We start from the raw sequence: 24,128 nt of genomic DNA on the forward strand, positions 1-24,128 counted from the left end.
AATCATTAGTTGTTTTCTCTTAATCCAATCACTCTGTATATACTACAGAAAAAGATTTCTGTAATGTTATTTTTGAAAAAAATTTAGTATAAAATAAATACGATGTGCGTCACTGTGATTTCAATACCAGTAATACTTTGCAGTGAAGATTAGAATGCAAATATAAAGCACTACATATTTTATTGAAATATATTTTCTGAAAAGATTAAAATTTTAGTCACAAACCCGAATGAAAAATAAACGATTTCAATCGAACGCTCTCTGCTAAATTACCCTATCCGTAGTGATTTCTGCAAAATTAGATATTAAATTTTTTGCTTTTTGAACAACATCGAGGGATCATCGAGCCCCCTTTAATACTTTTGTTTGTTGGGTCTTTAGTATGCAGGGGTTTGTCAGAGAAAGCGCCGGCTTTGAATAAATGAAGTAATCGATCACAATTAAATGTGTAGAACACAATCCAATTTTTTCCAAATCAAAGCACAAATCTTCGTTTGGGTAAAGGCTTCCGCAGGAACGTGGCTTGAATATCAAGCACGAATATGTGTTGAATGGTAAATAACGTTTGTTGAATTCTACCAGTATATTCTTTTATATTATGTTTTTTTTTCGGATATAGTCTACTGGCTGTTTGTATTTTAAAGTAGTTACGTTCTTTAATCCTAATGTGTTTATTGGGTATAAATGAATGTGTTCATTTAAAAATTACTCTTATTAATTTTAAAGATAATCTTAGTCCAAGTAATGAAGTTTTAAATAGGACAAAACCTCGCAATTTTTACAGAATGAATCGATTTTCTTGTGGCATTTTTTTATAATCAAGTATATTCAAATGGAAAATAAGCCACAATTTTACCTAAAAATGATTCTATTAACGTTTCGACGCCCAAGTCGGGTGTCGTTGTCAAAATACAAAATAATTGGGCGTCGAAACGTTAATAAAATCTGAAGCTATTTCCTTGTGGCATTTTTATAATTACGTATTTTTTATGGGAAATAAGCCACAATTTTGCTAAAAAATGAATTTATTAACGTTTCGAAGCCCAAATCGGGTTTCGTTGTCAAAATACAAAATACTATTAAAATAAAACAAACATATTGTTGCTAAGTAAAAAAATTCTTCTAATAATTTATTTAATCTGACTCATTTATATTGGCAATTCAGACGTATATTATACATTTTAAAGTAGAAGACTTTAAAATGATATCGCCAATATTTATGAGTTGCGTAATCGCCAATATTTTAGTAAAATTGTGGCTTATTTCCCATAAAAAATACGTAAGTTAATAAAATCATTTTTAGGTAAAATTGTGGCTTATTTCCCATTTGAATATACTTGATTATGAATCGATTTGCTTAAAAATTTGAGAATAAGTAGTGGATAGTCCAAGGATCAAAATCTATATGATGCCGAATAGCTTTTACCAAGGGGGTGGTTGCAACCCCATCTTGGGGGTGGAAATTTTTTATTATATTTTGACCGCAAAAGTTGGTAAAAACGTTCATTTTAAGCAAAAAACGCATTTTTTTTATAGAATTGATAGTTTTCGATATATTCGATATCGAAAGTGTTAGTTTTATATCGAAAAAATAAAGGTTTTTAATACGTTTTCTGCGAATAACTCCAAAAGTTTTCGTTTTATCAAAACAACTTTGTTTAACAAAAATGTACCTTTTGAAAAAATAAACAAAACCGTGTGTTTACATTTTCTTTAAGACCAATAGTAATCGAGCTATACTTTATTATATGTTGGCTGTTCTTCGTCAAATGCTAAATATTGTAGTTTCAAAATCAAAAGACGCGAAAACTATGCATTTTTCGAGGACAACTTGTTAAAACTAATTTAAAGTACTTAAAAATATCTATCTTCAGAAATAAAACAAGTCTCTAGCTCAAAAATTAAGTGACTTATAATGAAAAGAATGTCAGTCCCTATTTTTTTCAGCGAAAAATAACCACATGCAACCCCCTAATCACCACCCTAATAAAAATGAATCATTAACCTTCTTTGGTCTTTTTTATTTATGTATTATTAATAGGTTCTAGAAGTTTGACTGGCTTGGAATGATTAGTTTTTAAAAAAATGGAGTTAAAATCTAATATCAAATTTTTGTAGTTTAGAAAAAAATGGCTTTTTCTTCAAAACAGCAAGATTAGTATCAGAGATACGAGAAAATGTTTAAATATGAAATTGTAGCTTATTTAATTCGCAAGAACACAAATTGCAAAAAATTTTTTTACGGCGAAAATTGAGTGAACTATTGACAATTAAAACTTGTAAAAAACATTCAAAAAGCACCTTTACCAACCCTTTCAAAGTCACGTCTTTTTGTGACTGAGGATTTTAAAAAGATTTAATATTAATAGGCTTATAGATCTAATAAAAACCTACAACATTATTGTCAACCAAACGTTCTAAGATAAAAAATAAAAAAGTTACGGTTAAAAAAATCAATATATATTTTTCTACGGCCGTGCTAAAAGAGCCACTTTCACGCACGCATTTCGTTTCCGAAAGTTGCACTTTCCCACACGGCGTGCGTGAAAGTAAATTTTTCCGCACGGCGTGCGGGAAGGTAAAATACCTTGTAATATGGCATTATAATATATTTTAATACATGCAATAAACTAATATTTAGATATTATTTACTGATTTATTTCAAATTTATCTTATTGTGTTCATATTTTAATGAAATTAGCGCGATTATTTCATTCATAGGAGATTCTGGCCAATAGAAAGCTACAGAAATCTGAATTAAATCGATAATTTTTGATAATCTCCCGTCGTTAAGTATATTACGTCAGATGCCCTTCGTTGCTACGAAAAAATACATTCAGTGACATTAATGACAATTAATGTTTTAAAAATTATAAAAGTGATGACTTCAATCGTCAAATATTTATAAAAACTGTGTGTTTAATGGTACTTACATAAATAAATTACAATAAAATTTTGGTTTTGAACAGTTTTATTCATGAAATAATCGCAACAAATTGCACTCGACCTCTGAAATTAATATAGAATTTCAGAGCTCTTGTGCAATTACTACTGATAATTCGATGAAATAAAATTATTTTGACATAATATTTTAAAATCAGATCAGTACTGTACAGTGACTGTATTAAGTTCTCTCACTGACCAACTGTTTGCTGACGGTTTCTGACTAGTTTGACTGTTTGCTAGAACAAACCTAATTACAATGGTTTTGAATCGTCGTCGTGGAAACCAATATCGTCGTCGTGGTAACCCATTATATTGAAAGATTGGTTTTGACAACCTTGTCAAAGAATTCATTTGTGTATTTTCACTTCTACATAAAAATTGATATAACTCTATTTTTTGTGGCGTTTTCCAAACGTACGGCCCTAAAAAAAATATTGTTCCTAACTCATGCGGAAAGTGTCTTCCCGGCACTCGACTGTATCACTTTCCACACTAGTTAGGAAATAGTTATATAACTCTATTTTTTGTGGCTTTTTTCCAAACGTACGGCCTTAGAAAAAATATTGTTCCTAACTCATGCGGAAAGTGTCTTCCCCGCACTCGACTGCTTGCCCGAACTCCGCTATCGCGTCGTTCGGGTTAATGGCAGTCTCGTGCGTGAAAGTATCACCTTCCGCACTAGTTAGGACATAGTTATTTGCATATAAATAATATGTATCTTGTCTTTTTTGGGGAAATTAACGTGTTAAATTTTCTGGCTGTTATATCAAATCGGTGAGCATACGTTGTAAATCATCTTCACATTAAGAGACTAGGAGTATTGCGTCGTCTGTTAAGCAGATTCTGTTCAGTTATTTCCTCCCATTTGGTATCCTTATTTAGTTCTACGTTTTTATTATTTTATTCATGATCATATCAAACAATACATTAATTGACAATCAGATAGTGATATTTCATATATTCGTTGAAAGAAAAATTGATTCCCTACAATATATCGCAAAGCATATTATGGCTTTACTAATGTTTATCTTTGTTGCAGGTCGTCCATCTCAACTTCAAAATTGTACATTAATAAATCAAACCTCAAACTCGCTGCAAGTCGACTGCATGGAGGGTTTTGACGGAGGTCTTCCGCAGAGTTTTCTTATGGAAGTCCTAGAGCTTCCTAGTCTTAGGCCGAGACTTAACCTGACTACTTACAGAACCCCTCCTGTATTCAGCGCAAATGGTCTAGATGCGGGAGCCAGCTATAGAATTATCCTATATGCGGAAAACGCAAAAGGCAGGAGCGATCCAACCATCATCGACCCAGTCACGTTCAAAGGCGTTGCCAAATTGCAAGGTAAGTAAATACATCATGGTATATATTTATTTTAAATACCTAGGATGTTGGATAAACGAGACACTAATTCCGGATAAAGAAATTGAAACTCGTATGTATAGAAATTGCAAGAAAAGCATTTATGAAACATCTATTCCGAGTAATTCTCAGCTGAATTTATAATAATCAAGTTCCTAAAATGTTATGTGTATTCTGATGTAAAGCCTGAATCATGAAGGTTAACATGATAACAAATTAGAAGCCTTCGAGATGTGATCATATCGTAGAATGCTCAGAATATCTTGGGGTCAACTCATTTCAAACAGAGAAGTCTTAAACAGAGTAGGTTAAGGTAAAGGTGACTCAATCAAGATGATTAAAAAGAGAATATTTGAATGTCTCGGGCATATAATGAGAGGTAGCAGATACAGGATGCTGCATTTAATACTCAACGGAAAGATCGACGGAAAAAAAAAGAATTGGTAGAAAGACATATTCATGGCTCCAAAACCTTGGACCATGGACTGGCTTATCAGCAGATCAACTATTACATGCCGCGCAAGATCGAAAACGAGATCGGCAAATTGTCATGGAAGCTACCCACGCCTAAAATTTGGGCACAGTACTTAAAGAAGAAGAAGACAGATTTATTGTGGTCAAAAGCATTAGTTAGTGCATAACTAACGACAACAAAGATTTATTCTTATGACAGCTCGTTTATTTTACTCAAATGAGAAGTTGTAACAAAAATATTGCATCCATGAACAAACATGGGAAAATTTAATATCTGACTGGAAAATATTAAGGGCACAGGCGCAAAATACCGCCTGTCAAAATGTTTAATGTGTTTTAAATATATTCATTTTTTTTCGAATCCTGAAAAAACTGAAGTATTTTTGAAAAATTTAAACGCAGAATGAAAGATTGCATTATTACCGAGGGCCGAAAGTCCCTTAGAATAACCAAAAAGTTTCTTTTGAATAAGATATTTAAAATTAAAAGTCACACTAAATTTTCTTTTTATTTTCACCCCTGTAACTTATTAAAATAAACAATATAAAAGTTTTCAGGGACTTTCGGCCCTCGGTAATAATGCAATCTTTCATTCTGCGTTTAAATTTTTCAAAAATGAATACCTTTAAAACTAATTGAAAATTTTGGCAGGCGACATTTTGCACCGATGCCCTTAAAGCTACTCTACTAAGAATTGGTATACAATCTTCTACAATTATATAGAGTTAATCTATGCAAATAATTAGCAATATAATGAACTACCTCCTATAGAGAGTTTTACGTTAAGAATAGAATATTGCGGAGATAGCCCCATGTATTTCCTATGGTCGATAGAAGCGCGCCGATGCCACGCCGAACTGATTAGAATTAGGGTTGGGCCACACATATCCGCACCGCGTCCGAGGCCAGCCATGCTGGCTCGGACGCGGTGCGGATATGTGTGGCCCAACCCTTAATCGTATATCGGCAGACGATAGCACCGTGCGCGAGACGTTTGGGAACACTGATCTCCGTAAGCGTAAAGGCGGGTTGACATTACTAGTGAATGACGAACGTGGCTCACGCTTACGTATTTTGCCCGTGCTATTGTTAGATATTCTATTATCTATTTTTAAACTCGAGCAGTACATTTGTATTTATGCAATGAATAGATACAAATGTACTACTCGAGTTTGAAAATAGATAATAGAATATCTAACAATGGCACGGGCAAAATACGTAAACGTGAGCCACGTTCGTTATTCACTAGTAATGTCAACCCACCTTAAAGCTGGGTACTCACTTAAGCACGAACGCGCATGAGGCAAGCCGAGGCCGTACGAGGCAGTAAGTGAGGACGTCATCCGAGGCGCGGCAAATATGCTCAAATTCGTTCGCCGCACGCCTGGGAGCGATCCGTCTCTTGTCGGTCTATCAAACGGATTCGTGCCTCAGTGTGGACGTTTTTGAAGTATTTTTAAAACATGCGGTTGCGTTTCGATTCTTCATTTGTAAACAGACCGTGCAAGCAATGAATGCAGCCTATATAATTTATAAAGCGGTGCTAAAAGATTTGGATGTTGTTGAATTTTATTCCTTATCTTGAAATATTCATTCTTTTGGAAAGTTATACACTTAAAAATTTAAGACAAATTTATAAATTTACCTATAAAAATGGAATGGAGCCAAGAGTTATGTTTAGAAGTTATTGATAAATATACAAATATGGAATATTAATAGCTTTTCTAAATTTTGTATTTTTTTACTTATTATGTTTCTTATGCCATAAAAAATAAAATTAAAATCTTCTTGGGACATTCTCCTGAAATTATTAAACTTGTCAGTTTCATCAGCTAACAGGTCGTTTAACAAAAACGAAATATTAATATTATTCATGCCTCTTCTTTTTAAATAAAATTGGTAGGACCATATACGTCTCTACTGTTTAGGTTTTTTAGTTTTTAATAATTTATAAATAATTATAAAACTAGAACAAGCTACAGACAATTGTTCGTTCGACATATTCGCTGCCTCAGGACGAATAAATGGATCACTGCTGCGGCAAGCCTCATGCGTCTCGAGGCATTCGGTGCGGCCTCGGCTTGCCTCATGCACATTTGTGCTCAAGTGAGTACCCAGCTTAACTATTCTTAACGTGAAACAAAGTATAGATCAGTTGACCACTAGGTATAAGAACAATGAAACTATAAGAATCCTACTTTTAGGTTCTCTTATGATGAATTGACCTGGCAAAATCTAAACGGATGATTGGCTTGATGGCACTCACCTGTCCAGGAAATAATGTTTACTAAATAATGTTTAACTAATAATATTTACTAATAATGTTTACTAAATAATGTTTAATTAATAACGTTTACTAATAATGTTTACTAAATAATGTTTAACTAATAATGCTTCCTAAATAACTAGAATTTTACTATTCATGCCTAATGTTATATTACAGAATTAAACTCTTTAATCACGACACAACGTTTTGTAAATATTTTAACATCCCATTCGTATTCAACTTACTAACACGAATATATCCTTATACTCTAAAAGAATGTCATAGAACTATTCAAATAATATAATTTTGAAATTATACACTCTGGAAATCATTTAGTGAATAAAATTTTATAATAGTATTTTTTTTCTTTCAAAACGTCTGACCTTCTCTTCGTTTGCTTTGGTAATGGTCCACGTTTCGCATCCATATGTTAGTACAGACCTGACAATGAACTTATAGATTTTGATCTTAAAACTTCTTGTAAGATTTTTTTGATTTTTTAAGCTTATCCAGTGCGAATAGACAGCGATTTTCCGATTGGATTCTGTCTTTTATTTCTTCAGTAACATCGTTGTTAGCTGTGATAACGGCCCTCCGATAATTAAAGCGTTGCACACTTTCGAAATTAAAGATGTTGACCGTCACATTTAGTCCTATCCTGTCTCTTTGTGTCGTTCTATTTATACACATATATTTCGTATTCTCTTCTTTAATCCTCAGACCTACTTCGCTTGCTCATTCGACCTTGTTGAAAATGTCTTTTATGGATAGGATGAAGTCTCCAATGGGATCAATGTCATCTGCGTATGCTAGTAATAGTTTGGGACCTTGAACCGATAGCAGTTCTGTTTTTATTTCGGCCGACCTCATGGCTTTCTCTAATACAAGGTTAAAAAGTAGTGGAGATAACGCATAACCCTGTTTCAGTCCACTGTTGATTTCAAAACTACCAGACAGTTTATTATTTACACGTACTTTAGATATTCTACCCTCCATACAGACTTTGGTCATCCGAATGAGTTTCTTGGTATTGAGAACTCCGCCATGGCATTCCATACTTGGCTTCTTTCTACGCTATCATATGCCTGTCGAAAGTCTATGAAGAGATTGTGTATGGGTCTATTATTATACTCACATCTATTTTTTAGAAGCTGTCTCAGCGTGAATAGTTAATTTATTGTTGATCTGTTTGCCCTAATACCGGCACATACCGGCTTGATATTCTCCTAGGACATTTTTAGTATAAGTGGTTAGTCTACTAAGAATGATGTTTGAGAGGATTTTATATGCCGTGTTTAGGAGTGAACTCTTCTAAAAGTCGCGCATTAACTTATGCAAAACCTATGCATGAGGTAAAAGAACTGATCAGAGACAGATCTTTAGGCCAATGCCACATTATGCGTTTTGACCGGACGCGGTGAAAACGCATCCTTTTCCAACGCAACCGGACCGACCTGTCACACTATGCGTTTAGTCTGGTGCAGTTTGTAAGCGCGTACCGATGACTCAAAACGCATCCGTTTCCAACGCAACCGGACCGATCTGTCACACTATGCGTTTTCACCGGATGCGGCGGAAACGCATCCGGTCAAAACGCATAATCTGACATCGGCCTTAGAGACAAACAATACACGACATCACGATGAACACTAAGCTCTTTCCGGGGGTCAGAACTGAATAGCGAGAGATTATAGTTCGTTGAGATCAGGTTGTGAACGAGATTTTAAAAACCTAAAACGATACAGGGTGTCCCTCATTAAAAATAAGATAATGGACTGTTAGACCTACGTGTATAACCCTGTATATTAAAATTTCTTTATAAAGTGTACATTTGTATTTAAATGTTGACGGGTCTCGGCGTTTTTCGCAATTTTGTAAATTAAGAACAAAAATAATTTTATTCCATATAGGCTATTATTGATTATGTTTAAAATAAAAGAGCTAAAAGGAACTACAACGCGCAACGTTAACATGGTTTTATTGTATTATATGGTCAATGGACCTCTAACTATGAAAAAACCACGGAGTGCTACCACTTAAAGGGGTGCGTTTTTGAGAAAGGAGTGAACTAGTCCCTAGGCACAGAGTGAATTAGTCCCTAGGCACAGGGTGAATTAGGGTGAATTCTATGCACTTTTGGTACAAACACGTCTACATAAAAATTGTTCCAGGTTAAATTTACTATCGAAATATTACCTACTAAAGTCAAAAATAATTTCTGTTGCAAAAATATCTTAAAAAAGAAAAGCGAAAGGAACACGAAAGAAAGCAATTTTGTTTTTTGTCCCATAACTTTTTTCCTCGGGGAGATAGGTATAGGCATTGCTTCATAGAAAAAATACTTCCATTCTTTCTCTTTAAAATAACGTTCGGCAGAAGTCAGTAGGATATACAGTTCCCAACATATGATTTTTCAAAGTTCGCCCTCATAGCATTTTTGGGCTATTTTCCTCATTATTTCGCAAACATTGTTCTGTAACTTTCTTCTACGCATTTCTAGGTATATGCAATATGTCATTTACTAGAAAGAGAAGTCAATTACCTTTAAAACTGTCGATTGCGTAAGGTTGTACGACAAATTTTAAGCAAGTTATGCTTTTTCAAAGTTTTATACTTTTAATGATTTTTGATATTTTTTACGATTATTTTTTAAATTTCTCATTTTAACTTTTTTTCTTGTACATTTAGATACATATAGGTATACATTGTGCAATAAAAAAGAAAGCTTATTATCTTTAATTTAAAATGGTGTATTATAAACAATTCTAGGACTACTTTTAACCCGCCGTTACACGCGTCTTCAATTGTGACGTGGTTGCACGCGTATGAGCGTCGCCCTCACCTACATAAATTCGACTTATTTCGAGGAAGAATGAATGTCAACATGTATAAATATAAAATGGGTTCTACTCACATATTATAGAAAGTCTCGTAAACCAATTTTTTTTTATTAATTTAACAAAACAAAAGTAAAAATAATATAGATCAAAAGCAAGTTTTCTTAATTTTCAATTTCAGCAAGCCACTGAAGAAATTAACGTTCTTTACGCGAATTCATTTTACTAAAAATACAAATTAAAATTAAAAACTGTTCTGAAGCTATTTCTTTGTGGCATTTATGTAATTAACTATTAATATTTTGTATTTTGATAACGACGTCCGAGGTGGAATTCGAAACGTCAATAAAATCAATTTTTCAAGTTAAATTGTGGCTTATTTCCCAATTAGAATAGTTAATTTAAAAATGGGTTCTTAACCAGTGGCGCACCTCGAATTTTCCTCTGGGGGGGAGGGGGGTTTTCTTGGGCACCGAAAATTTTTTTGTATTATTTGTGAAAGACAAGTTACATTTTCCTACTTTCTTTTATATATATTTCTATATACTCTGGGTGGGATTTTAACCCCCAAACCCCCCCTCGGTGTGCCACTGTTCCTAACCTAATCCAAACAATAATATTTTAATTAAACCTACCTAAATATTAAATAAAAACCTAAAAGTTTCTTTGAGATAATAGAAACGTGATTTCACTGTGATTGCACGCGCAGTGAGGAATTCCCTCACTTGAAGAGGGATGTCTCTTCTTTCAACTATCACACAGCACACTGGCCGCCTGAAATATTCTATAACTTTTTCATACCCTCTCATAAACCATGCTAAAGGCATTCCTGGGTGCTTAAGGTTATCGTATTAGTTTACACAATTTCATTGGTTATAAACAAATATGGTGAGGGATTTCCTCATAGCGCGTGTAATGGCGGGTTAAACAAGATATCCGTAGAATATACAATATTATCCTTAATTTGAGAAAAATTTTGAAATTTTTTATGTTTTTTAATCAGAAGAATATAATTGCATATTATAACATAATTTTTAATTTCAAATAACTTTTCTTAATACCATTTTTCCATATTGTGAAATATAAAAGTACTTTACTCTTGAGCGAGATTCATATTTTTTAACATACCTCGTATACTATTGATAAAATTTGATATCTGATGATTGCATGTAAGGCTTTAGGCTATGCAGAGCATTTTATTATTTTTTCTTTTTCATAAAGTTAATAATAAAAAAGTTTTCCATATGTTTCCAACTTAGTGAGACATATTATTACATGTGCATATTTCGGAAACTGTAAATCCTAGAGACTTCTGGTAAACGTCGTTTTAAAGAGGAAGGATGGATGTATTTTTTTCTGAAGTAAAGCCTGTACCTATATTCCCGTAGAAAAAAGTTATGGGACAAAAAACAAAATTGCTTATTTTCGTGTTTTTAATTGCTCCTCTTTTTTAAGATATTTTTGTAACAAAAAATATTTTTAAATTTAAAAGGGATATTTCGATAGTAAATTTAACCTGGAACAATTTTTATGAAGACTTTTTTGTACCCAAAATGCATAGAACTCACCCTAATGCACCCTGTGCCTAGGGGCTAATTCACCCCTTTCTCAAAAACGAACCCCTTTAAATGGTAGCACTCCGCGGTTTTTCATATATATAGTGGTCCATTGACCATATGAAACAATAAAACCCCGTTAGCGTTGTAATTCCTTTCTAAAGTACATATTCAATAGCCTAATAACTGGTTTCCTCAATAGTTTTCCACAAAAATATTGGGATTATAGATAAAAGTTTCGACAAAACTGCACAAAAGGATTAAAAACAGTGTTGACCAATATCTTTATGCATACATCGTCTCAGAGGCGATATATAAACCGTTTTTTATTCTATCGTTGACATCACAATCAAAGAGGGCAACTTTAATATTCCATGAAATTATTTGTTGGTCCAGATATAAAGGTTTCCATAAAAAGATGGCAAAAACGAGAAAGAAGTCGACGACTGGAATGAATTATACATGACTTGGTATAAAGTATGGACATTTTGATTACAGAAAGGAACAGGCCAGTGTACCAAAAAATATTATAATAAATGAGATGGGAAAAAAATGACGTTGGAACTGGCAAAGAAAATTACGACGCTGGGGGCGTTCGACTTGCAGCGTGTTAACATAATATGCACAGACAGCCAAACGGGCCAAGCGTGCGACATGGCCAAGCCGCCATTCAGGTCTTATAGGCTCTAAGGTGAACTCTAGGCTAGTGTGGGAATATCGACAAAAACTTGACACACTGGCGCAACATAACAGCGTACACTGGTATGGGTTCCAGGTCATCGGGGCATATACGGAAATGAAAGAGCTGATGCACTTGTCAGGAGAGCATCAGTTATAAAATATCTGGGTCCAGAGTCAGCCGTGGAAGTGCCAAAAAGCATCGTCCGCGAACGTAAAAAGCCTGGATCCGAAGCCAACACAATTCACACTGGGAGAGTGTGCCCGGTCAAACACATGGCAATACGTACAATCGGACGAACATGTACTGGTATGGCTAAATTACTACTGTAAACAAGCAAGGATCAGTTCAGAGTCATAACAGGTTTCCTCACTGGGCATGCGCAAATCAAGGGTCACCTGCATAGAATGGGACTGTTTCATGGAGACTAATAGAGCTGCAGACTCTGTAACAGAGAACCTGAAACAGTCAACCATATCTTGCATGACTGTGAGGCATTGGATCGGAGGGGGCAAACACTTTTCGGGGACATCGAAGTGACTCCAAATCTATATGGCACCCACCCACTAGATCTGTATAAGCTGGTACAGGGTTCCAGAATTCTGGAATGGGTTTCATAAAGGAATGGAAGATGTACAATAAGCCATGTGGCTGCAGTACTACCGGATCAGAACGGCTTCTATGGACAAAATGGTTCATTAAGTCAGATTGTTAACGAGATTTTAAAAACATAAAAATATACAGGGTGTCCCATTAAAAATTAAGATAATGGACTGTTAGATCTACGTGTCTTCTTCTTCTTTGAGTGCCTCTCCTATCGGAGATTGGATATCATTAGGGCGATTCTAATTTTATTTACTGCTGTTTTGAACAATTCGTTAGTGGTACAGCCAAACCACTCTCTCAAATTTCTCATCCAGGACATTCTTCTACGGCCTGGATTTCTTCGTCCTTGGATTTTTCCTTGCATTATATTTTGTAGGAATGTGTACTTTTGTCCTCTCATCAGGTGGCCTAAGTATTCAAGTTTTCTCTTTTTTATACTCCGTAGAACTTCTAGCTCGTTATTTATTCTGCGTATTACTTCTTCATTTGTAATTTTATCCACCCAACTTATTCATAGTATACGGCGGTAGCACCACATCTCAAAGCTTTCAAGATTTTTAATATTCCTCTGTTTAAGAGTCCATGACTCAACACCGTAGAGCAAAGTACTGTATCTACGTGTATCACTCTGTATATTTAAATTTGTTTATAAAGCGCACATTTGTATTTAAATGTTGACGGGTCTCGGCATTTTTCGCAATTTTGGAAATTAACACGTTGACGGACAGAGCATCTATAGACGATAGACGTCTAAATTCCATTGATGTAATGTGATACAACGTCTATAGACGTCATTTATGAAGTAACGAGTTGTGACAAAAAATGTCACATTACATCTACAGATGCATACTAAATGTGACACGATGTCCATGGTCGTCGTCCACATTATGTTTACAAAAAAATGTTAAAAAACTCAACTCAAAAAATTCAACAATTTCCCTAATCTACTTTGCAAAATACAAAATAGTGTCACAACACTTGCTTATACAGGGTGTCAAGAAACTCTACCGACTAACGAAGACAGGAGATTTCTCAGATAATTTTAAGACAATTTAACCCAATTCACCTTGTCCAAAAATGCTTCCTAAGGGAGCTAGAGCTCTTTGAAGATGGCGTCATGTAATTAGCTTTTCTTAAATACCTCCAGAACGCTTCTATTTAGAAAAACGAAAATTGGTATGCATATTTACTTTCCAGAAATAAATCGATTCCATCAGTTGTGAATTTCTAGTATCGGTCATAGGCGTCCGTTTTGGGTAGGGCAACGGTTATTTTATCGTATAATTTTTTTGTCTTTAACTTTTAAGCATTTTTGACACTGGATTATTAAATTGTGAGGTATTCTAGTACTAAAAGGTACTCTTGCTTTAAGTCGGTAGGTTACAACGTTTTCTAGAAAAATGGATTGGAAAGTTTTTCGTTCTTGGAATTTGAAAGAAAAAATTTTTCAAAAAAAACGATGTATTTTACTAACTTAAAGCAAGAGTAACTTTTAGTACTCGAATACCTCATAATTTAATAATCTAGTGTCAAAAATGCTTAAATATTAAAGACAAAAAAGTTATGCTATAAAATAACTGTTAAACTACCCAAAACTAACGCCTATGACCGGTACTATAAATTCGCAATTAATGAAATCGGTTCATCTTTGGAATATTAATAAATGTACCCGTTTTCGTCTTTCTAAATAGGTTTCTTTTGAAATTTTTTTTTTTTGAAATTCAAAGAACGAAAAATTTTCAAATCAATTTTTCTAGAAAACGGTGTATCCTATCGACTTAAAGCAAAAGTACCCTTTAGTACTAGAATACCTCACAATTTAATAATTCAGAGTCAAAAATGCTAAAAAATTAAAGCCAAAAAAGTTAAGCGATAAAATAACCGTTACACTAACCAAAACGGACACCTATGATCGGTACTAAAAATTCGCAATTGATGTAATAGATTTATCTCTGGAAGATAAATACGCGCACCAATTTTTGTTTTTCTAAGCAGAAGCGTTCTGAAAGTATTTAAGAAAAACTCATTCAAAGAGCTCTAGCTCCCTAAGGAAGCATTTTTGGACTAAGTGAATTGGGTTAAATTGTCTTAAAATTATCTGAAGAATCTTCTGTCTTCGTTTGTCGGTAGAGGTTCTGGACACCCTGTATATTTGACGCACTGTCCGTCAACGTGTTAAGGATAAAGATAATTTTATTCCGGAAGTGGATTCCACACTGTATATAATTTTCGACAAAAAGATTGGGATTTTAGATAAAACTTTCGACAAAACTGTATAAAAAGATTAAAAACAGTGTTGACCAATTTGCTTATGCACACATCGTCTCAGAGGCGATATATAAACCGTTTTTTATTCTATCGTTGACATCACAATCAAAGAGGGCGACTTTAATATTCCATGAAATTCTTTGTTGGTCCAGATATAAAGGTTTCCATGAAAAGATGGCAAAAACGAGAAAGAAGTCGACGACTGGAATGAATTATACATGACTTGGTATAAAGTATGGAAATTTTGATGACAGAAAGGAACAGGCCAGTGTACCAAAAAATATTATAATAAATGAGATGGGAAAGGAAAAATGACGTTGGAAGTGGCAAAGGAGTGAAAATTATGACGCTCCGGTTTTGGTTTTTAATTCGTTTTTCTCGAGAGGGCAAAGAAAACTTTTTGCTGCGGCTTAGAAGGGGGGATTAAAACGAAATTGCATTTGGTCATGTATTTAAAGAAAAGAGGAATAGTTATTTTACACTGTATATATTATACACTGCTAAAAATTCCTGTGGAGATATAATTATTTGTAATTATTGCAAGCAATAAGCAATTTAAGAATCGGTTATTACATTCTGAACTGGTATGGCAAAACTTGACAACTCCGATTTTTTGATATGTCCGATTATATACTTAGTAAGTTATTTAGGGGTCTACCCCAAAATCCCGATAGTCAAAATCCCGACACGCCAAAATCCCAACACGCCAAAATCCCAACACGCCAAAATCCCAACACGCCAGAATCCCGACACGCCAAAATCCCGACAAATGAAAAATCCAGCCAGATTTACAAAAGCGTAATACATAGTCTCTATATATTTTTGTTATGTTACAGTTACAGTATTATTTCAATCATGAAATTTATTTATGTTTAACTAATATTTATCATCTACTTGGAAATAAATTATAACTAATTAAGTAATCCATATTTATGGATAACGTTACTCAGTTTTACTTATTATATTGGGTCATTAACTTTTCAAAATAGTTAATACCAAATTATATGTAATATATGTTTGGCGGTTAAAAATACCTACGTTAATGGATCTTGAAACTTATTAACCTTGTATGCAAAAAAATTCCGCAGTGACATTAATAAACAACCGATATTAATTATTGTACATTAAGTTCTTGTCTTAAGAAAAATGAATAGTACTAGTATTTATTACTTATGGTTAATTTCATATACACACAACGCATAAGTCTAAGGATATTTTAATAATTTGACAATACCAATGACAGATATTTCATGACCATATAAATTTGCTTGTACTATAATTGTTGATACAGACACTCACTTCTTATCAAAAAAAATTGTAAAACTGATAGCAATACGTATTTTAGAATGTTTTTTATAAGGGACAAAAAAAATCGACATTTATATGTTTTGTTTATTTTTAATTTTAGTAAATTTATGCCATTCTTGCTTAATAGGTGAGTTAAAGATATTGTCTTTTTACCATGCAACGACAACATTTTTTAACGTTGGACGAGATAAATAGAGCCGTGGGCCTCCTTCAAGCTGGTATGCGACAAACTCAAGTTGCTGACCACCTAGGTGTCTCCCAAAGCGTCGTAAGTCGTTTGTGGCGTCGGTTTAGGGACACTAGGATTCCAGCCGAGCAACATCCAGGACGTGGTCGCTCTACAACCGTCGCTCAAGACCGATATTTAATTTTAAATGTCAGAAGGCAGCCAACAATCACAGCACCCGAGCTGGTTAATGAATTACAGCTTGCACATAGTGTAACAATTAGCCGCAGTACTGTGAGAAATCGTCTCCATGAAGCCAATCTTCGTAGTCGGCGACCACTGAGATGTCCACCTCTATCTAGAGGCAATGCCGCTGCAAGATTAACCTGGTGTCAAGAGTTTCAGAATTGGACTGACAATGACTGGGCCACATCTATATTTAGTGACGAGTCTAGGTTTGGATTTCATATAGATTCTCGTCGAACAAGAGTTTGGAGACGACCCGGAAATAGAGAACAATTACGACATTTTCAAGAAGTGTATGCATACAGAGGCGGTATAATAATGATATGACGCGTAATTATGATTGACGGAAGAACTTACCTCATTTTCCCACGTGGCTTTCTTAGAAGTCAGCAATATTTGGACACTATTCTTGAACCTGTTGTGCGCCCGTTTGCTGCTGCTGTTGGAGAAAATTTTTACTTTATGTATGATAACGATCGACCACATGTTGCGCACATTGTAACAAACTGGTTTGATAACGAGGGTATTGATGTATTGCCGTGGCCAACACAATCACCGGACTTAAATCCCATTGAGCATGTATTGGACATGCTCCAACGAAGAAATACTCCACATATGGGCAATATCTACAATGAGTTTCAATTAAAAGAGCTTCTAAGGGAACAGTGGACACAACTACCTCAAGCAGACATTAACAGTGTGATTTGGTGCATGAACAGTAGATGTAGAGCTGTGATAAACCAACGTGGTGGCCATACTTTATTTTAAGTTTATATTTCGTATTTTTGATATTTTATGGTGTTATGTGACACATGGGTGATTTGCAATATATTTTTTTTGTTCCAATTTTCTATTTTTTTTGCAATTTATGGTTTTTGACATATTAAACAACAATTTAAACTACAAATTTTTTGTTACTTTTTTTAAGTTGATTACGGATAAATAAAATACGTCTATTTATAAAAATATCCCTAGACTTTTGCGTTGTGTGTAAATCAAATACATATGTTTTGTCGAGATTTTGGCCTGTCGGAATTCTGGCGTGTCGGGATTCTGGCGTGTCGAGATTTTGGCCGTCGAGATTTTGGCTGTCGGGATTTTGGCTGTCGGGATTTTGGGTGCGACCGATTATTTAGTAACATTTCTTCAAGTTTATAGAATTTGGTATATCTATAATAAAGGTAAAAATGAGAGTGACAATATAATGATATTTCCGCTATTTACTTATTAGGTAGGACTAAACTTAATATGCTACTTAATTTCTTATGTTGATTACTTTTCGTTTTTGAGTTGGCAAAACATGACTCAAACTTTCAAGATGCTCTCCTGAAAAATTTGGTTAAACGCACATATCAACCTTTGACAAACACTACAGACGTAATATTTGTTTTAATTTTAATTTTTTTTATAATTTTTTAAAACGCAATAAATTAAGGGAGTCTTTCTTAAAATTTCTTAGATTGGAGAACCATGTTGATAAAAAATTTAGTTGGCGACCTTCATGTCGTATCATACCCCTGTTCTCCATTTATTTACAAATTAGTGGTAATGTCGCTCAAGAGTAAAGTACTTTTATATTTCACAATATCAAAAATTGTTATTATGAAAAGCTGTTTGGAATTACAAACTACGTTGTTTTGTGCAATTACATCCTTCTTAATAAAAAAGCAAATTTATCAAATTATGAATACCCAACATCATTTTATTACAATTATGATAACTATTTTATTATTATCTTTGTGAAAAAAGGTATTTAAAAAATAGCTTTGTATGGTCTAAAATCTAAGATTCAATCATGATATATCAAATTTTATTTAATTTATACGAGGTATGTCAAAAAATATGAACTACGCTCAAGATTAAAGTACTTTTATAGTTCAAAATATTTTAATTAGACGTAATCCACCTAAGCAGTAATGTAATTGCACATTGAAACATATTTTTTAATTCCGAACAACCTTTTATAATAACAATTTTCGATATTGTGAAATATAAAGGTACCTTACTCTTAAGCAAAATTCAAATATTTTGAAATAGATACCTCATATAAAAGTGATAATAAAAAAGTTCCGCATAGGATCCTATGGAAACGCAGACATACTGTATTAGAGTTCGAAAAAAGTTATTTTTAACATTTATTATTTTTTAAGCGTGTTATTAAATGTATTACAGGTAAATTGTACAGAAAAAATTTTGATAACTTTGTTTAAACATTTTTCGGTTTTTATCTCACATTTTTTTTACCTTTCTTAATTTTCTCAAAAAGAAATTGTTTATTTCGTTTTCAAAGTAAAATAATTTAGTGAATTATAAACACCACATCTTAACCTTAAAAATCCCTATAAAATTGTAATATATCAATTTAAACTTCAGTAATATCCTCTTAAAGTGGTACTAATTCTGTAAAACTACGAAGTTTTCAAAAAATTTTTGAAACGTCCTTTCATTTGAATCAAATTTTTTATATTTGTTTAATGAAACATTATTTAGTACGATGTTTAAAAAGTAATTTGTGTAATTTTCAGGTTTTTATAGGTAAAATTGTATTAGTAACTGTAAAAGAATCGGATACTTAAATACCGTCTTCCTTACTCTGAGGTTGTATTTAGTTCAAAGTAACGGGAGTCTTTTCAATCTTTATTACACAAGTATAAATTTAATCATACATACAATTTTTCCTTCGATTTCTGGTTCAGTAAGTTGGAATATCTGTCTGGAATTAATACACCAATATTTATATTCTTTAAATCTTGAACAAGCGCTAAATAACTAATTTTTTATCGAGAGTAATTTTTTGATGGTTTTTGTGAAGTTAATTTTTGAGAATTTTCAGATTGTTTTTTCAATAATATTAACATAGTAACGTGTAAAGTTGCGTGTTTTAATAACGTGACGATAATTTATAACGAGTAACGTGTAATGTAACAGAAAAAGAAAATATCTCTTGGAAGTATTCCAACAGTAACACATTTTTAAATAATTTTAAAAAAATTTCATGTAAGTCCCACTTTCCACCTACACTGTACTTATGCAAATACTTTTTCCTTTGTAGTATAACTATAAGATAGCCTTAATGTTCTTCTTTAATTTCCAATTTGTGAAAGTGAATTAGATCAAGTAGTTAAAAAGTTATATTCAATTAACTCAAACGCGCGCCTCACCGACGCTGCAATACAGCGCGCCAATGTTTGTGAGAAGGGTGACTCGAGCGATATAACTAAAAAAATATAGAAGCTACAGATTTAATTTTAGAATAATCTTTACTTATACAGGGTGTTTCATTGGGAAACGGAAATACTTGAATGGTAAGTAGAGGTCATTAAGCCGGTTCTAGATATACTACATTTTTTGCGATACTGACTTTTAGGACCGAGTTAGAGGGTGTTTTATCGATTTTGTCCATTTCTTTCCTAAGCCATAACTTTAGAACCACCCTGTATATTTTTTGATATTTGGTATACATATGTCTCATTCCAAACTCAAACGACCGGCATACTAACCATAAGAAAAATCCAGGTCCGGATTAACAAAAAATTATAAAGTAATTGTGACCTTAAAACAACACCCTGTATATTCAAATTTTGAAAATCTGTTTGCATATTTGAAAAGAGCACAAAAAAATAAGTTAAATGGTTTGCTTCAATTTTTCGGCGAGACAATTTTTTGATTTTAATTTTGAAATTATATTGAATTTTTTAAGAACTCTGACATTAAAAAGCAGATATTATTAACTTTTAGTTATAAATTATTAAAAAAAATTAATAAATACTCGTTTTAAAAATAATTGATACTTATTTACCACATTGGAATGACCCAATTAGTAATCACAAAAAAAAATCCAGGTTCGGATTAACCAAAAGTATAAAGTAATTGTGCCCTTGAAACAACACCCTGTATATTAAAATTTTGAAAATTTGTTTGCGTATTTTAAAAGAGTATAAAAAAAGTGCGTTAAAAGGTGCATGTCAAATTTTTGCGCAGATAATTTAATTACGACAATTTTGAAATCATACTGATTAATTCTGTCAAGGTGACAAGAAGCTGCCAGAAAAATTAAGAACAATCTCAATGTAATTATTAGAAAATCGATTTGAAATCTTTTAAACCGAGCAAGGAAATGCATCGAACAAAATGGCAGACATTTTGAGCAACTCTTATAGTTCAAATATTTTTAATTTAAGTTAAATTGTTGAATTGTTTAAAAGATTTTTTTTTATTAGATATAGCTGTTTTTTTAAATAAAAATAATTTACTAAATAATTAAAATATCCCAATTCTCGCAATTCTAATTTTTAATGATGTGCATACAGCTGCAAATCCAGAGAATCCATGAAGCCAGCGTAATAAATAAGTATTAAGTATTTTTAAAATAAGTATTGATTTATTAATATTAAATTATTAAAAATTAATAATACCTGGTTTTTAATCTCAGAGTTCTTTAAAATTACAATATAATTTCAAAACTGATGTAATTAAATCATCTGCGCAAAAAATTAAAATGAACCTTTAATCACAGTTTTTTATGCTCTTTTAAAATGAGCAGAAAAATTTTCGAAATTTCAATATACAGGGTGTTGATTCAATGTCACAATTACTTTATATTTTTTTGTTAATCCGGACCTGGATTTTTCTTGTCATTAGTAATTGGGTCATTCCAATGTGGTAAATAAGTATTGATTATTTTTAAAATAAGTATTTAATCATTAACTTTAATAATTTATAACTAAAAGTTAATAATATCTGCTTTTTAATGTCAAGAGTTCTTAAAAAATTTGATATAATTTCAAAATTAAAGTCATAAAATTGTCTGGCCGAAAAATTGAAGCGAACCATTAAACTTACTTTTTTGTGCTCTTTTCACATATGCAAACAAATTTTCAAAATTTTAATATACAGGGTGTTGTTTTAAAGTCACAATTACTTTATAATTTTTTGTTAATCCGGACCTGGACTTTTCTTATGGTTAGTATGTCGGTCGTTTGGGTTTTGAATGAGACATGTGTGTACCAAATATCAAAAAAATATACGGGGTGGTTCTAAAGTTATGGCTTAGGAAAAAATGGGCAAAATCGATAAAACACCCTGTAGTCGGTAGGGGAAAAAATTTAGTATATCTAAAACCGGCTCGGTGACCTCTATTCACCGTTAAAGTATTTCCGTTTCCCAATGAAACATCCTGTATAAGTTTATTATGTAAAATTTCCTAAATTTTTGACTGGTAAAGTCAGTTTTTTTTAATCTATATTTTCGTAGGTATTTAAAAAGAACAACAACTAATATCGAAGGTGTAATTAATAAAAAAATAAGCAACTACTTTTGAAGTAGAATTTTTTGACATGTTGTTTATTATACATATTTTAATGAAATTACAGAAAGTTCTAAGGTTTGTTTTTTTTTTTCGTAAGTAAAAACTCCATTGACTCCATTATTACTGTTGTTTGGATTTGTTCTCATATTACAAATTTTCGGTGTAAAATGACAATCTAAAATGTTGTGTAGAGATGCCACGCCCTCCGCTGCGTTTAAACTCCCAAAAAACTTCTCTGATAGTTTACGAGTTTGTCGCAAATACGCCGAAGGACTTTTGAGAGACCTCCACAGAGGGAGTTTTGCGGCACCTCCGAGATCTGAAGACTCCCCTTGGGGAGTTGAGCATGTGACGGGAGTTTAGTGGACAGCGGCAAAGACGAGGAATTGTGTGAGGGTGTGAGGAATACATATTTTGTACCGAGCGATATTAATCGGCCCCTATTCGGAAAATTGAAGTTTGTTTTATGTTACAGAAATTATGCACGAAAAGTTAGTAGCGTCGAAAAATACAGTTTTGTTATTAATTTACATAATTTCAAAATTTATGCATCACTTAAAATGGTGCTCATTTTTATAGTTGATTTTTTCATGAACAGGCTAACGGGTTCCGCTTTATTTATTATTTTAGATTTTTCTTTGGTATTTACACACTTTTATTGGTTTTACTCAATATTCTTTTTGTCCTTGTACCTAGTGGAAGAAAAGAAGTGTTTTTCTTATGTTAAGTTTGAGACATCTTGTAGGGAGGACAAGGTACAAGTGTGAGTATACATTGAAATCGTATTGTAGTCTTGTGTTTTGTGAACATTTTGTTTCTGAATGTCACTATTATCTTCAGAAACAAAGAAAATTGACGGTTTTATTCTCTAACATGTGTTTTAACCGAAACAAAAGTTTAAGACACCCTGTAGGGAGGAAATCGTACAAAGGTAATACATCGAAATTATATTGTATTCTCATATTTTTTGAACATTTAATTTTTTTAATTTCTCTGATATGTTTAATAAAAAAACTAGATGGTTTTACTCTATATTGTGTTTTAACTGACGACAAGTGATACGTGAGAATGCAATGTCATATCATACACTAATATGAAATTATTTACTATATATAGTGTGAAAGGAACACAGTGTTCAAAAAACTAAAATGGGTGTACCTCTAGCTATTTCACGGAGCCTTCACATAGACACCAAATCCGTAGTGACTCTCAAGGACATTTAAACCCAAAATATCACAGAGCCTCCATTAAACAATCTGGTCTATCTTATGTTGAGCTAGGCATACCTAGGTACACTTGGTCAACATAATATAACTCTTAAGGTGTCGACCAGAATTTTTAACGTTATGTTCCTTTCTATTTTAAAATTGTTGTTAACTATTTCTTCTTATTGCTAATTTAATTTTGTTTCAGTTATAACACGTCATGTTAACCCTTATCCGGGCAAGGTGGGTCCAACGGGCCCGAGACGCCAATTCTTTTATCATAAACTGATAAAAAAAAAATTATTGAATTTTATGCATCACTGAATTTGTTTAGAAGTATGTTTCCTTCAACATAGTCATGAGCTATTCAAAATATTCATTGTCATTTTTGAAATTTTTGCGTCGAAAGAATTTTGTCACGTAAACTAGGGCCCGTCGCACCCTATTTGTATTAATACCTAAAGTCTAAACCTTTGTTACAGAAGTTAATCTGGTAGTCAGGTAATGTTTTTGTGGATTATATAAACGACATTTATGATTCCGGAAATTCAATAATAAAGTCTAAATGTGTAACAAACAATGTAAACATCTTTGATGTGAACATCAAAGAGATGCTTGCAATAGGTGTTATATCTATTCTAAATGAATTTTAAAAACTGGTAATCATTACTGGAATGCAATAATATTGTTAGGGAGGTACCTATACATACATATTTTGAAATAAACAATGCATCAGTCGTTTGATATCGATGTTAGTGTCGACAACTAAGCTTCTAAAATTACACTGAATTACAGTGAAAGTAGATAGTGCGAATAAAATGTCCCGAAGACTAATTTATGGACTTTTATTTTTATTGTTTTTTTTAACCTAATACTTAATAATAATTTAATTTGTCATATCAA

General features: G+C 32.7%; 1 protein-coding gene across 1 annotated transcript in view; it reads left to right on the plus strand.

Annotated features, from left to right (window-relative positions):
• LOC114326047 (cell adhesion molecule DSCAML1) overlaps nt 1-24,128 on the plus strand; it is a 1,142,530-nt gene that overhangs the window by 985,246 nt on the left and 133,156 nt on the right. Inside the window, exon 10 of the mRNA XM_050655145.1 lies at nt 3,986-4,288. Coding sequence (XP_050511102.1) covers nt 3,986-4,288 — 303 coding nt within the window. The remainder of the gene's footprint in view (nt 1-3,985; nt 4,289-24,128) is intronic.

The sequence above is a fragment of the Diabrotica virgifera genome, chromosome 6 (genome assembly GCF_917563875.1).
Source record: "Diabrotica virgifera virgifera chromosome 6, PGI_DIABVI_V3a".
NCBI classification, from domain to species: Eukaryota; Metazoa; Arthropoda; class Insecta; order Coleoptera; family Chrysomelidae; genus Diabrotica; species Diabrotica virgifera.